The sequence below is a fragment of the Meleagris gallopavo genome, chromosome 31 (assembly GCF_905368555.1).
Source record: "Meleagris gallopavo chromosome 31, MGAL_WU_HG_1.1, whole genome shotgun sequence".
NCBI lineage: Eukaryota > Metazoa > Chordata > Aves > Galliformes > Phasianidae > Meleagris > Meleagris gallopavo.
The window spans coordinates 234,293-249,812 of NC_139434.1; the positions used below are offsets into that span (position 1 = coordinate 234,293).

The window sequence follows — 15,520 nt, forward strand, 5'->3', positions numbered from 1 at the left end:
CCAGCGGGCACAATTCTCACCACAGCCCAGGGGAGACGTCCCACCCCCCACTTATGGGTCCCCCCCCAGCCCAGAGGTCACAATGCCCTGCAGGACCCAAAAGAGAGCGTAGAGCTGTCAGCCCCCGGCTGGTCACTGCCTCACTTCCACTATGAGCCAGGAATGGCCGGAGGGCTCTCCAGAGATCTGCCCTGGGACATGGGAGCAGAAATCACACCGTGTCTCATAAGAGCACACGCGTACCCAGTGCTCTGGCTTCTGTCTATTGCTGCTGCGAAAATGAGCAGCAGAAAAAGAGGGGCAGCCTGCTCCCCTTCCTCCCCAGCAAACCGTCCTCCCCAGCAGCCCCCTGCCCTACAGATTTGGCTTGAGGTCCTCGTCCCCTCCAGCCTCGCAGCTCCTTACTTGCTGGGGAGGTTGAATGTAGCCCTGGGGCTGCAGCACCTGCTGCGTGGGGACCGTGTGCCCTGAGGCTGAGTAGTTGGAGGTGGGAATGGGCTGCCCAGGGGTTGCCATGATGAATCCCGCCTGTTGAGGGTGCTGGGAGATGAGGGATGATTGGAACATCGCCGAGGAAGGATCCGGTGCTTCCGTCGAGCCCTGTCGGCTGAGGCTGATCTGCCCAAAGGGGTTGCTGAGTTCGTCAGCCTGCAGTGGGGATAAGTGAGAGGAATGGAGGAGGACAGCATGGAGGACAGCAGCAAGCAGAACGCGGCTCTGCTGAGCACTCCTTCCCACGACTCTCCGTCACAGATCAAGAGCGTCCTGCAGGACGGGGAGCCTGAAAGCTCAGCAGGTGTCATGCACAGCCCTGCACAGCCCTGCACAGCCCTGCACAGCCTGGGGTGGCCCCAGCCCGGATCTGCGTCCTGCAGGGCACTTCTCACCACGCACAGGGCACTGCTCCCAAAAAGACAACACTGCTGAGCACGAACTGCAGCGCAGCTGCGGCTCCCGGGCACTTCCTCAGCCTCTAAGATCAGCCCCGGGGTGCCACAGCCCCGAGCATCCCACTGCAGCACAGGGCCTCCCTGAATGCTAAACCCGCTGTGTGCAGCGTGTGCCACAAACCCCAGTAGCAGAAGCTCATCAACACAAACACGGCGCACGAGGACAACGGAGGCAGCGCAGAAGAGTAAATGGGGTTTATACCATGTTGTACTGCTGGGGTGGAGAGACTGGCAAGAGGACTTGGGGGCAGGAGCTTGGAGAATACTGAACGGGCTGCAGCGCTGGGACCGGCTGAGACCAGCAGAGGACACAGATTTGGGTGGGGAAAGGTGAGGAAGAAGGAAGGGCAGGAGGAAGGAGAGAAAGAAGGAACAAGGTTAGTCAACTGAGCCCGTTGCAAACACAGAAGTGGGCACGGCAGGGGTCTGGAAAGCACGGAGAGCAGAATGGGAGAGCAGCCGCTCCTCGGGGAAGGCACAGCCTGGCCAGCGGCTTTGTGGAAGCTGCGCGGGCTGTGCTCACAAAGCTGGCCTGGCCTGGCACGAACGGTGACGGATTTACGAAGGCTGGCTGCGGCCCAAACCAAAGATCCGTTTGCTCAGACAACCTCTGTCTCTCCCATTCCACGCCCACCTGCGACGGCATCCAGCCCCGCTCTCCCTGCGCCCCGGGGCAGGCAGGAGTGGCAGCCCGGCGCCTGCAGGGACTCACCTGAGACATCATGTGGTTACTCATGGCCGGCTGCTGCTGGGCGGCGGGGGGGAGGCCTTGGGGCTGCGGCGGGGGCTGCTGGGGGGGCGGCGGTTGGGGCTGCTGGGACGCGCAGGGAAGGAGACCACGGCTGGGCTGCGACGAAGGGGGTTGGCTGCACGCTTCGGGGGCACCGAGAACCAGGCCTTGAATGGACAGAAGCGTGAAAAAAGCGGATGCTAAGTCAGTCAGTCTGTCCCCATCTCGGAACCGAAATGAAGCTGTCCCGGTCCCGTGCGAACAGAGGCACTGAGCGCAGCACCGCGGCCGACCAACCCCCAGCCCAAGGACCACCGGTGGAGCTGCTCCCCGGCAGGGAACCGACTCAGTACCTGCCCGGGACGCTCTGCTGCCAGCGCTGCCTTTGCTGCTCCCGACGCTGTCGCCCCGCGTCAGGATGGAGATGCCACTGAAGCTGCTGGCTTTGGTGACGGGCGGCCGCAGGCTGCGGATGGAGCCGTCCGAGTCCGTGCTGCTCCACGGCCGGGGCTCCAGCGACTTCATCTCGCTCTCTGTGCTGCTCTGGCGGCTGCCCGAGGCCCGGTTCAAAGCGTCCCGGTTGCCCCTGTGCAAAGAGGGGAGAGTCGGGCAGCACCTCCAGGGGAGAGGGGCAGGAGCAGGACCTGCATGTGCTGCACCGACTGTCAGCTGGGTGGTGATGCCGGCCGGCAGCTGGCTGTGGGACGCACTGGCACCGAGCACAGTAATTAGAGACGGTGAACAAACAGCCCGGGCCACCGCTTCCTTGGGAAGACCCACACGCTGCCATCTCCCTGCTGCTTCCTGGCCCTTTTCTCCGGCCTGGAAAAGACGCCAGCAGGCTCGGAGCACAATCCCTTGCTAAAGCCTTCCCTGTCCCACAGCACTGAGCTTCAGGGAGGCGTCAAGGTGACCAAGATCTCGCAAGATCGCTTTCTGCACAGCTGTGTGCCACGACATCACCGTGCTCCCAGTCATCGCCCTCCTTAATCTCCAGCCAGGTCTGCCTAGAACAAGATTTTGGAGCGCTGGCAAAGCACCCCAAACCTGGTTCCCCAGCCCAGCTAAGGAATAGAAGTGGTTTATAATGGGTTCCTGGACCCTCACTGAGGAGGAGAGGTGACGAAGAGACGCCGTGCTGGAGGCTGAGCCTGGCTGCTGCTCCAACAGCCGCGGGGAGAAGAGAGGCTGAGAGGGAACTTCCAAGCTGCTGCCCAGGGCTGCTGGGAGCACAAAGAGAACAGCTCTCCTGGAGAGCAACCGCTGCAAAGGCTGCATCTCCTGACAGGTGAAGGAACTGAGTGCGCAGCCTTGCAAATTGCAGGGCTGGAAGAAGTGGCACTGCTGATCTCCCGGGTTCTCTCCAACCTCACCCAGAGGGGGGGGCACCGTTTGGGGCGTGCTGTGCCTCCTGTCCGCTCAGCTGCAAACTCTGCTTCCCTCAGAGCTCAGAATCTCTCAAGCCGAGTGCTGCTAACCCAGCGGCAGAATGGCTCTGCTCTCCCTCGCGCCCCTCTCCATGCACCTTATCACAGCCTGCTTCCCCTGTCCGCCAGCAGAGAGCTCTGCGGTCACGTCGGTGCTAAGAAAAGACTTTTAAGCAATGAAGAAGACAGCAGTGTTTGCTCTGAGTGCTGGGCTCTGAGGAGTGAACTCAGGAGTTCACCAGGACATCACCTCCAAGCACAACCACCTAAGGAGCCCAGTCCTCTCCAGAGCTTCTCTGTCCACAGCAAAAAACGACCCTGAGAGAGAGGGACGGCCTCCCTCTTCCCATGCTGGAAGCACAAAGGAAGGAGGTTAAGAAGCTCCTTAGGGCACAACACTCAGAAAAGCTCTCAGCACAGCGCTGGCTACAGGTGCTGGGTGACTTTTTCTGCGTCTCCGCAGCAGAACTGAAAACTACTCGAGCACCACGAGCACCAGGGCCGTAACTCCACTGCAGCATCCCTGTATCCGTGCTGAGGACACCTGATCTTCCGCTACAGCTTCGTTCCATGAAGCTCCAGAGCCATGGCTGAGAAGCAAAGCTGTTCCTCCACGCTTAAACCAGGGACGACTCCAGCCCACCTGGACGCTGACCCTGCCACTGTCAGAGCAGAGGTTCTCCCACCCTTCTGGGACACAAAGAGCAGAATGGTTTGAAAACTGCCCAAATCCTTTGCCTTTCCCTCTCCTCGCTGCCATTCCTGCTGTCCATCATCCCATCTTAATTGATGAATTGGCCAAAAAAAAGGACTCAGAGATCGATGCTGTGAAAAATACAACCTCAGTAACTTCACCAAGCAGCCATGCACGGGGTAAATGCACTCAGCAGGACAATGTATAAAATAAATCACAGAGATGCCTAAAAATCTGCTTCCATTTCTGAGAGCTAGAAGAAAAGCCTCCTTTGGAGATTCTGCCAGTTAACATCAGAGAAAAAGCATCATTACGGAGTCATGCAGTGCTCTGCAGGGAAAGTCAGAGGTACGGAAAGTGTGTGCTGAATGGTACTGACCTGCTGTCGCTGAGAAATCCGTTCTGGCCAGTCTGGAAACATGGGAAAGACACGGAGATGGGAAGGAAAGAAAAGGGAGACTTAATAACTTCGAAAGCAACAAACCCCAGGCTACTTCAAAGCAAAGAGGAGCAAAGCACTAACAGTATGGGATTCAGCTGGTGTTGTGCATGAGTCGTATGGTCACTCGGGAGCTCCTGCTGAGCCTCGTGTGCTCCTGCCCCACCGGCTCTCCATCCAACCCCCTTGGAGCCTTTGCCAGCACCTGTGATGCCGAGATCTGCCCTGGGTTTTCAAATCTCAGTCCTAAGCTCTCTATCTCAATGCCCTAAGGCAGCATCAAGGTTGCTTTGTCAGCGGATCAACCAAGACCAAACGCAGAAGGGTCCCTGCTCGGTAAATGCAGGCAGTCATCGGAGCCGTCAGAAAAGGGAGGGGGCTCAAGATGTGCCCAGCCCCCAGTGACAGCAGCCCCGCCTCGGCAGGCCAGCAGCAGAGCGCTGCCTTAGGCCACGAGCAGAGAGGAAGGGTGACCCACGGCCTCTGAGCACTGTGCTGGCTGGGATGGCACCTGCCCTCATCCAGGCCTACAGGCAGGGCTGCTTGCTAATGGCCGGCTGGCTCTGGCCGGTGCGCAGGGTGTGCAGGGTGTGCAGGGTGTGCAAGGTGTGCAAGGCAGCTCTGTGACCACCAGCACCTCCGAGCCACCTGCTGCCTCGACAGCACTCAGTGCAGTGGCTGCCTGAGCGTCCTGGGGCAGAGGGAAGCATCGCTCCCCAGCTACTCAAAAGCAGCAGGCAGGGAGCTGGGCTTTGAATCTGACCCCGCATCCATCGTTCGCCTCTTGGCACAGCGCAGAGCTGCCTCCAGCGGGCAGACAGCACCCAACACAGCAGAGCACAGCAGCCTCGCCGGGCCAGACGTGAGCATGGAGCATAGCTCTGGCTTAGAGGAGTTCCACACGGGGAGCAGAGATTTCAAGCAAACAACAACCAAGCCGGACGCTTTGTGAGAAAGAAAATCAACCCAGCTCCATCCCACAGAGGCGCGGAGCCCTGCCTGACACCCGAGGGATCCTGGGCAGCCTGATGTGGGGGCTGGCAGCCCTGCCGTGGCAGGGGGCTTGGAACGGGGTGATCTTTAAGGACCCCTCCAACCTAAGTTCTGTGACTGAGGGCTAGCACTGCTTGCTCAGGAGGCCAAAGCTGCAGAAATGGAGAGAAACTGGGAGAGAAGGGCACGGTTCCTGTCGGCTTCATTAATTAACTCATTCCAGACATGCCACTGCATAAGCTTATAGTATTGCTGGACAGCAAGGAGCAAACCTGCCTCCTCTGTCAGTCCCCACACTTCTACTGCCATGTGAATTTAAGGGAGTGAACGTGTGGCTCCTCTATCTCGATGTCACAGGCATCTTTGTTAGGAGCTGGAATTCACTGGTAGATACCAGGAACACTAGGAAATTTGTAGAAAAGGCAAGAGTGAGATCTGACCTTTTAGAATATTCAAGGACACCTCCTGCCCCAAAGTTCCAGGAAGAAACCTGGCATGTCAGGGATCTAAGCTTACCTCTCGTGCAAATATCCGCTCCCTGGCCCGCTGGTACTCCTCCTCTCGCTCTTCTATAGATTTGCTCCTCCTCCCATCCTGCAAGGGGAGTCTGATCTGAAGGGACAAACACAGCTCAGGGGTCAGTGGTTGCCAATGGGAGCAGAGGTGCAGTGAGCTGCTGGTACGTCTGCACAGCAGAGCGCGGACGGCGGAGTGAGTGCACAGTGCAACGCTGCCTTTAGGTGAGCTTCTGGGCACTCGTGCTCTAGGGATGCTCGAGGGAGATCTGCTAAGCTATTCTGCCTGATTCAGAGAGGACAGGTCAGGAGTATCACCGGGTATTCGGAAAGACAATCTGCTCTCGGGGGTCAAAAGCTAAAAGCCACTCTCTGCAGACAGATGCCCACGGGAAACTCCTCCTGCTCAGTCGCACGCTGTGTGCCTCAGCCTCTGAGAACCACCGTGCAGAAACCAGAACCTGATACTGACTGCAACGACCTCACCCTGAGCACCGGAGTTGGGAAACATGAATCAAAGCAAGGGGTAATGGCATGGTGATGTGAAGATGGGTGCTACAAAAGCAAAGAGCGCGAGGTCCTGGGTGAGGAGAGGGATCCCGGTGCCCCATTTTGCCACCCCTTACCTGATTATCGTCTCGGTCCATGCTGGTATCATCTCGTTTTAGGATAAACCGCTGTGGAAACTCTGCATTCTTCTCGTCTTTGATGTGCTCAGAGAACCTCTGCTCAGGACTGCAGGAGGAATCAGCTCTTGTTAGGGGGTAACAGTGGGTGTAGAGCCATAAAACCAGTCTTGCAGGGAGCGGGGCACAAATGCTTGTTGTGTTAAATGTTCCCCTCTGACAGCAACAGAAGAACCCAACCCTGCCCTGAGAGCTAAAGACAGCTGGAAAGGGCTTGCAGGTATATAAATGTGGGGCTGGAAGTGAAGGATTCTATCTGACCCTCCAAAGAGGGAACGGCCCTTCTGACAGAGACATTAAATGTGCTGTGAAATCCATCCCATAAAATCCATCCCCCAGGGCCTGAGGTCTGGGAGGAAGGGGAAGGGGAAGGGAAAGGGAAGGGGAAGGGAAGGGGAAGGGGAAGGGGAAGAGGAGGGGAAGGGGAAGGGGAAGAGGGAGGGGGAAGGGAAGGGGAAGGGAAGGGGAAGGGGAAGGGAAAAGGGAAGGGAGGAAGGGAAGGAAGGGAAAGGGAAAGGGAAAGGGAAAGGGAAAGGGAAGGGAAAGGGAAAGGGAAAGGGAAAGGGAAGGGAAAGGGAAAGGGAAAGGGAAAGGGAAAGGGAAGGGAAAGGGAAAGGGAAAGGGAAAGGGAAAGGGAAAGGGAAGGGGAAAGGGGAGGGGGGGAAGGGGAAGGGGAAAGGGAAAGGAAGGAGAAAGGGAAGGGGAAGGGGAAGGGGAGGGAGAAGGGGAGGGAGAGGGGGATGGGGAAGGGGAAGGGGAGAGGGAAAGGGAAGGGGAAAAGGAAGGCGAAGGGGAAGGAGAAGGGGAAGGGAAGGGGGAAAGGGAAGGGGAAGGGGAAAGGGAAGGGGAAGCGTGTCCTCTCTCCACCCCCTTACATTCGTGTGTTACTGGTCTTGTTGATAATGACTGCCTTCCCGGTTTGGTCAACATTATGGTCCATGCCAAAGTAGGCAGCCACCCGGTGCAGCAGCATCCTGTGGTATGAGGTCATCTGAGGGAACTTCTTAAACTGATTGCTGAAATCAAGGAAGAAAGGATCAGAGTTTAGGAGGCTTTGAAACAGATGATAATCACACACCGAAACAGAGAGGGAAAGGGAGGGAGCGCTGACACCTTGGCCAGACCCAGACCAGAGCGTGCCGAGTGACAGGACTCAGTGCAGCGGCCTCAAGCTGTGCCAGGGAACATTTAGATTGGATACTGAGAGGAATTTCTTAATGACCACTTACTTGCCATCACTAATAAATTCCAGAATCTCCTGTTCCAACTTTAGCAGCATCATTCTATCCCTGCCAAAAGAAAAGGGGAAATCACCTTTAAGGAGAGCAAAGCACAGACCCCTCTGCTCGGTACCCACCTCCCTGCAGCAGCAAAACTCACAAGCAGCCCCACTGACAGAGCTCCACACATCTTCTGCAGCAATGAACTAAAAAGCTCCACGCTTTTTTCCCAATTTAAAGTTGTTTTGCTAATAGTGCTTGGCTTTTGGTCGTACCAAATCTCAGCTCCACTGCAGTGACTCCAGCTTTGCTGCTCCTACGCCAGCACTTGGTTTGATTACGTTTCTTACTGACACAGCAGCAGCTCCTTTGGAGGTGAATATTTGATGACCGTTTACATAATGGGTTTTAAGGTGGTCAAGATTACCTCCTGCTCGCATTCAAACAAAGCATTCTTCCTCTCTCTGTCTCTCCACAGCACACAAGCACGTTCTGATTGTCACATAAAGACGTAGAGCTGCCACCTCCCTCTCCTCCCCAAATACACGGACGCACACGAGTGCGAACAAACACCACAGGTCACCCAGAGCAGCATCACTCACCAGCTCTTCCCTCCCTTCACTCCATCAGAAGGATTTCTTTTCACCAACCAGTGACCTACCTCGGGTTTTTTTTCAGTGTATTTACTAAAAACTCATGCAAATCTATCCCAGTGGAGTCCGTGTATTCCTGGCTGGAATCTGAAACAACAACAGCAGTAGAAGAAATGAACAAAACGCTGCAGTACAACGGGTTGCAGGAGGCACCTCTCAGCAGTGACTCGGTGCAAGCGTGAGAGCGATGCTCCCACAGTGGCCCCGTTAGGAGGATGCCAAGGAGAGGGACCTGGAAGTCCAAGAAAGGCAACCTTGTCCCTAAGACCTGTTGGAGGACGTTCAGGATAGCCCACTGTTACAAAAGGCCCTGCAAGTGAGCACGCCGTACTTTGGTATAAACAAGCAACTGTGGCATCTTCCATCCTGCAGGCGACCTGAGCAGAGCCCAGTGCCTCTGTTCTTCCCTTGCCTCAAACCCTTTTAATTTGAGGGGTAACTGCAGGAAAAAGCCAACAAACCAGCACTTGAATTCAAAGCTGCATCAGTGCAGTTTCTCTCGTTATGAGATTTGAAGGTGCAATTTGCTCACCAGATTGAATGTGCATCTTTTAGCCATTCCTGTGCCCCAAAATCAAACGGCAGGGTTACACGGCAGAAATTCAGCTCACCTCCTTGCAACCCTTTCCTTTGGCACCTGTGGCAGGTGTTTTGAAAATCAAAACTGCACTGAAACCAGGAGTCTATACGGCGGGTCTTGGTTTTGCACCTGCACATTTAGAAAGCCACTGGATCTCCCCAAACACACTGAGATCCTGCAAGGCTGCAGGGGCGCGTGGCAAACCCACAGAGCCTCCCCCACCCCCCGCTCCACAAAGGATGCTATAAAGGTGATGCATTCCTGCACAGGCATCAGCAGAGGTAACCCCTCTGCTCCCAGTGCTCCCACTGCCCCCCGAATCCTCAAAGCAGGGAAGATGAGACCTGCTCAGTTCATAGGAGCACCTGACCTCGAGACAGCATCTTCCTTGGTGCCTTGTCTTTATTCTTTTCTTTTTCTTCTTTCTCAGCCCCATCTTTCGTGGACTTTTCCTCTTCCTTGTCAGAGGGGCAGCTAACACGCAGCTGAATGATGTCCTGGAACAAAACAAACCGTGGTGCTGTGAGTCACTGGGACTCAATGCTGCTGTGGGTGGAGATGTTGGCATGGAGTGGCACGGGGTTCAGGCTCTGCTCTCCCCCGCTCTCCTTCCAATGAGAAGATCTGATGGGACTCAACAGCATTTGTCACTGCTGGACACCCGCCTCGTGCAGGATCTAAGTTACATCCTTCCCTGTTGAAGGTTAAAAAATTCTATTACACTGTGGACTGAGGAGCGTGGAGGTGAAGGAGCTCTTGCACCACTACAGCAAGACTCTCATCTGGAAAGAGAAAGGGATGAGGGGTGCAAAAAGCCTACGAGCTGTGCTGAGTGGCTCTCGTGCTGCACAGAGCTTCCTGATGCTTCTTGTCTGCTCCCCTCCTGAGCTGCAGCTGCCCAGCAAGGCCTGCAAGCTCACCCTGCTCCATGGCAAGGAGCTGAAGACCAGAAGGCTTGTCAAGGCTGACATGGGACAACCCGCTGCCAAAGTTCAAGTCACAACCGACAAGAAAAGCAGGAGCCTTTGTGCCAGCTGACCCTTCGGCTTCCTTCTGCCCTTATACCGGAGGTCCCTGACACGGCACCATGGCTTAAGCAGGTGCAGGTGCCCAGGGAGTGACGCAGACAATTCCTGGTGTGACCGTGCACATGAAGCGGTGACAGAGGGACGAGCACTTCCTCCAAAAGCAGCCTCACGTGGGACTCCTTGCTTCTCGGAGGTATGAGCCCAGTGTGAGATACCAGCTCTAGAAAGAAGGGGATTTTCTGGGCTCCCACACTGCGTAACTCGTCTGGTTCTGGGCCTACCTGGGACTCCAGCAGCCCATCTACAAAGGGGCTGGACGATTCTTCACACACAGCCAAGCTCCTGACCAGCTTAAGCTTTGAATTAGACTGGAAAAGTAAAAGAAAGAGCAAAGTTAAGACACCTCAGCCAGAAAGCACGCTCTCGACTTCATGCTGCTGCACTACCAAGCCGTTCCTGCAATCAGCGTTCATTAAATTGCTGAGGAGGAGGACAACCACACCAGCACCTCACAACACACAGGGCCATGCACACATCTGCAGTCCTGGAGCGAAGCAGTTCCTTCCTGCAGCCCTCAGTTCAATTTGGAACCGACCAACATTGAAGTGAGGAAGCTCAGTGCCTCAATTCAAGCACTCTTTGGCCTCTTCAGCCACGGCAGCCCCAGTCCTCCCCTCCTCACCTAAGAATCGAAACCACTCCCAAAGGACAGAGTGAACAAATGGTTTTATCTAAGATATGAGGTGAGAATCGTTGCTGTTCTTCATTACCAGGCTGTCATCCAGCTTACACCTACCCTGCCTGACCTGATGGCTTTGGTTATTTCGGGTAACGTAGTAGTGCTCAGTTTAAAATAAAAGCTGTGCTTTCAGGACTGCTGGCAAGTTGACTCACTTGGGTGACAAATGGGAAATAGAAACCAGTCCCATGAGAACCCAGGCAGGATCAGCCATAGGAACAGCCTGAAGAAGGAAGGGATGCTGGAATATCTCATACCTTGGCTCTTTTTCTGGCGTGTCCATGGCCTGACGTCCGCCTCTGTAGAAAAAAAGGAAAGAGAAGGCAAAAAGCTCGATGTGAGAGTGCACAACATCAGTGCTATTTGGTGTTTGAGGCAGCGCAGAGATTTGGAAGCAGATCTCAACCTGACAGTGTGTTTCTCAGGCAGAACGAGAGGAGCTCCGTGCGCCCGCTGGGCTGCCCGCCCATCCCCTGCTCACCTGAGCTTCCTGACGCACGCTGACCTCCTCCCCCCCATCCTTCTCAGCCTCCTCCTTGCTGGGTGACCTGGATACGTATTTGGTTTTGCTCACGGATTCCTCAACCACCTTTTTTTCTGACTCCTTCATTATTTCCAGGGACTCCTGCGCCGTGTTGCTGTTTGACATCTTCAGAGCCCTGCGACGCAGCGAGGGGCACCTGCCAGAAGAAGGGGCAGAGTGGGGCAGAAGGGTCAGGAAGGAGAGAGTTTCCAACTGGAGCGCATCTAGCTTGTCATTTCTTGCAACTCCTTTTGTGCACAACAACCCCAGCCCCTGCACCCTGCACCCTGCACCCCGCACCCCGCACCCTGCACCTTGCACCCTGCACCCTGCACCCTGCACCCACCCATCGTCCCCTTGGATGCAGCCCCAAGTTCTTGCAGGATTCTCATCGGGACCCTGAAGTCATGGGCAAAGCTGAACAAAGGCACACAGAGATGCCCTGGAACTCCTCTGATGCAGAGAAGAGGCTCAGGGCAGTGCTAAGAACGCACAGGAATTCAGGAGGTGATATCAGCCCAACGGCTGGAGGAGGTGTGCTCTGTCGTGCACAGATAACAACCAAAACCTGCATTCTTTTCCCAAATCGCAGCCCTGCCCTTCTGGCAGGCAATCAGAGGCGTCTTCAATGAGGACACAGCCTCGTACCCAGAGATTGCTCTGGTTTCTCCTGGGAAACAGAGTGACACCACTATCTTCCCTCTGGCTGCTTGTGGCTCGATACTACAGAAGAAACAGGAGCCGAGCCATTGCAGATGAAGACATAATGCTTCCTAATGAAGTTGTGTCTAATTGCATGCTTCTGATTAGCAAGCATACAGCCTGCCCAGGGCCCTGAAATGCCCAGGCAGGGCAGGGTGCCTTGCTCTGCTCCCAGCACCAACAGGATGTGACACATCCATTCATAAAACGGAGCCAGCTGCACGCCTAGAACCAAAGTCAGTCCTCTGGGCTCAGCCAAAGCAGCTCTCTTGGAGCTCCAGTGAGGGCAAAGCAGCTTAGGGAGGGCTGCAAAGGGAATCCAGGTCCTGAGAGCCACATCTGTGCAGCCACTGCTGGGGCACAGCCAGTGCCAGCCCCAAAGAGAAAGGGGGAAACGCACATTTCAGAGGAGCCCCAACAGATCTCAGGGTTAGGAGATACAGCTGGCGTTCATCAACTTGTTTTACTAATTGCTTTGGCAGAACGTGGCTGAAAGTGTCCGATCTCACCGAGATTTATTAACTCTTGGCAGCTCTACACGGGAGCTGCTCGTCTGCATTAACTAATTCAACCTCACCCCCTTTTAATCCGTGGGGATGTCGGACATCAAACGCGTTCTGCTTCTACTGCAGCTCTGATTTCTGGCTGCAGTCACCCTGCGGGAGGCAAAGCAGAGAGGTTTCACCCCAACTCCCCCCGAGCTGCTGTAGCACCGTGCCCTGCTTGCAGCCTGGGGAGGAAGAACCTTCCTCATCACACTGCAATGCAACCTGAGCACCACGGGGGAACACAGCACCGCTTCTCTCCCCCCAGACGAGAGCTCAGTGCCACTCAGCAGACATTTGTTCCCTCCTGATGGACTTCCTGCCCCCGGCAGCAGCCCCCGGCACATTTCCTTGCATGCAAAGCTCCAAAGAGCTGCTGCGCACTGCCAGTGCTCCTTCACAGCCTGCAAAGAAGAGCTTTCCTTTCGGTATGAATGAATCAGCGCCGCTCCCTCAGGACAGGCGTAGGTCGCATGAGGGGGTGGCAGACATGAGCTGCAGCGACAGACAGCAGCTTGCAGAGAGGGGAAGTTCAGAGGACTCGGGGTGGGTGGCACTGAGCTGAGCTCTGCCAGGGAGGAGATGGGGAGATGACGTAGATGCAGCATCAGGGAAGCTACTGAATCTGGGTCAGAGCAGTTGCCCAGCAGAGCTGCTGGAGGTGGGAGAGCTGAGCTGAGTGACCTGGGGTCGGAGGGTGGCAGTGAGCACCGAGCACTGCCTGAGGGTTGGGTGAAGGGTAACTCCATCCTCGCCTTCCTCAAAAAGGGAACGGACCAAGCCGCAGCCTCAGGAGTAAGCCGGCACGTTCAGACTTCACAATCTGCTTTAGAGACATCTCTTGACTCCCACCCCCTCAGCCTCTTCCCCAGGTCATTTTTTTTCCTGCTTTTGCTTCCTGAGGCTCGCTCGCTCCAGGAAGCATTCGATAGGGCAGAGCAGAAAGACTTGCCCGAGTCACAGCGCTGTGCTGCATTAATGGAACATTGAGTCCCACGTTGCAGAAGGCAGCAGCACCCCACTGACGAGGAGGAACCCAACAAAGCCTCAGGAACAGCTCTTTCCAGCCTCAGGCTGGTTCGAAAACACAAAGGAAGCATGCTCAAAGCCAAACCGGGTCCAATCTCTTGCTAAACTGAGTTACAGTGCTCAGAAGACTCAGAAATAAACATCCCAAGGCGGTGACTCACTCGTGGGCAGGACAGTCCCCACCACATCACGTCGATGACGGGCAGCCAGAGCCAACTCTCAGCGCTGGGAGCTGGGCAAGGAAAGCCGGCCCACCTGAGGGAGGTCCGCAGGTGCAAGAGGCGATGGGAGCCAACAGCCCAGCCTGGAAGAGGGAAGTGGGAAAGCCACGGCCCTCTTCTGGAGCACAAACATTTCACTTTGCCCCTCAGAGCACGGCCTTGCTGTCGGCAGCACCGAGCAGGAGCCTCCCGCACGAGGAGTGATGCTCTCCCAGCTGCGCGCTGATTGGCTCGCGGCTCAGCCAATCGGAGCCAGAGCTCCATGGCAACCGGCTCTGTCGCCAGGAGCAACCGGGAGAGCCGGGTACCGGCGGCCGCCCCACAGAGGGACGGGGGAGGTGAGATGCGGGGGGGGCCGAAGGTCCCAGCTCCAGAGCCGGGCTGCAGCGTGCTCCTGTCACCCCAAAGGGCTGCAGGGAGCCCTCTGCCCTCTGCTTTCCCCAGGGCACGGCCGCTGGTGCAGTTTCGGGGTGCTGGAGTGCGTTTCCCAGGTACACAAGGGGCTGGAAAAAGGAGGTTTGGTTGTAGGATCAGCAACAGCTGTGCAGCTCCTGAGACAACGCCTGAGGTAACAACTCCTGAGGTAACAACTCCTGAGGTAACAACTCCTGAGGTAACAACTCCTGAGACAGGTCCCTCACAGGCTCCACATGGCCTCCCCATCTGTTCTGGGCAGCATAAAGCCCAATTAAGGGTCCCCAGCACCAATGCTGTCCCTGAGGCCTCAGCCCTGAGACGAGCACAGAGCCCTGCAAACACCTCCCCTGGTCTCTGGGTGGAGAAATCCACTCCCTGCTGGGAGCTGGAAGGAGCACACGGCTCTGTGCAAAGCCCCCCAGTCTCCGTGAGGGATGCTCACACACTGCGGTGGCCTCAGCCCATGCAGGAGCTGCTGCAGAACGTTCCCCTTTGCTTTTTATCATCAGCTGAAGGGGAGGATTCGCTCCTCACTCCCTGGCAGTTCCTATAAAGCAAACAAAACCAAAAGCATGGAGGCTTTAGGTGCGCTGGCCTGAACAGTGCACAAACCCAGCACTGAGTCACCGCTTTAAATCTTAATCCCCACCCCCACACTGCACAGAAGAGGTGAAGATATGATGCAAAGTTTTGACTTTAGGTGGAAAGAGGGAATAAATAACCTTACATGAACTGGGATACAGGGCACGCAGCAATGGACAGCCACAGGTGTGAGGGAGGAGACTCCAAGGCCCTCCTGCAGCTGTCAGAAGCCCTGCAGAGCTCCCAAAATTCAATGGAGAGGAGGATGGAAGGAAGGAACCGACTGCACCAACACCTCGATGGGGGTGGGGGCTGTAAAGAGGGAATTTTGGATCATGCTGAAGGAAGTGGGTTTAGGCATTGTGAAGTGCACAGCAGAAGCCACCTGCAGCCCTTCTGTCTCACTTTATTTCGGGAGCTGCAGTGAAGCCACATGAGAACCTCCCAGCCCTCGGCTCGAAACCCAGGGGAGACAAAACCAGGCAGCAGTTCAAGTCAGAGGAGCACAGAAGGCATCAATGCGCACTTTTACAGTGCTGGATGGATTTTTTTTTTTATTTTTTATTTTTTTACAGTGCTGTAAACCCTCTGAGGTGAGAAAGAGAAATGTGGGACAGCCTGAGCTCCCCTCTGCTGTCAGAGCTATTCCTGCACTCATCCAGGAGCAGGGAACTGCTCCCATGACGTCAAAGCAGTTTCCCAGCAACAGCGAAGGAGGGCTGTCCACCACGGGGGTTTCCTGAAAAGCTAGCATGGAATCACCCACCCCCTTTCTGCAGTGTCAGATGCGACAGGACAGCAGGGCAATGGGACTTGTGTTAACTTCCCTCGTGCTGGCACGCTCCTG

General features: G+C 55.9%; 1 protein-coding gene across 6 annotated transcripts in view; it reads right to left on the bottom strand.

The window, feature by feature from the left end:
- The window catches only part of R3HDM2 (R3H domain containing 2), a 30,751-nt gene that overhangs the window by 6,459 nt on the left and 8,772 nt on the right, over nucleotides 1–15,520 (bottom strand). For 2 of the 6 annotated variants that reach the window (XM_085212179.1, XM_085212175.1), the window contains 14 exons: nucleotides 11,136–11,334; nucleotides 10,912–10,953; nucleotides 10,197–10,283; nucleotides 9,258–9,384; nucleotides 8,316–8,394; nucleotides 7,664–7,723; nucleotides 7,310–7,450; nucleotides 6,375–6,483; nucleotides 5,750–5,845; nucleotides 4,181–4,212; nucleotides 2,034–2,266; nucleotides 1,663–1,847; nucleotides 1,153–1,242; nucleotides 406–648 (listed from right to left, as the gene is read on the bottom strand). In XM_085212179.1, coding sequence (XP_085068305.1) covers nucleotides 406–648; nucleotides 1,153–1,242; nucleotides 1,663–1,847; nucleotides 2,034–2,266; nucleotides 4,181–4,212; nucleotides 5,750–5,845; nucleotides 6,375–6,483; nucleotides 7,310–7,450; nucleotides 7,664–7,723; nucleotides 8,316–8,394; nucleotides 9,258–9,384; nucleotides 10,197–10,283; nucleotides 10,912–10,953; nucleotides 11,136–11,303 — 1,692 coding nt within the window. In that variant the 5' untranslated portion in view covers nucleotides 11,304–11,334. Of the gene's footprint in view, nucleotides 1–405; nucleotides 649–1,152; nucleotides 1,243–1,662; nucleotides 1,848–2,033; nucleotides 2,267–4,180; nucleotides 4,213–5,749; nucleotides 5,846–6,374; nucleotides 6,484–7,309; nucleotides 7,451–7,663; nucleotides 7,724–8,315; nucleotides 8,395–9,257; nucleotides 9,385–10,196; nucleotides 10,284–10,911; nucleotides 10,954–11,135; nucleotides 11,335–15,520 lie in introns of those variants that run through there. The other 4 variants (XM_085212180.1, XM_085212178.1, XM_085212176.1 and 1 more) reach the window with 3 other exon arrangements.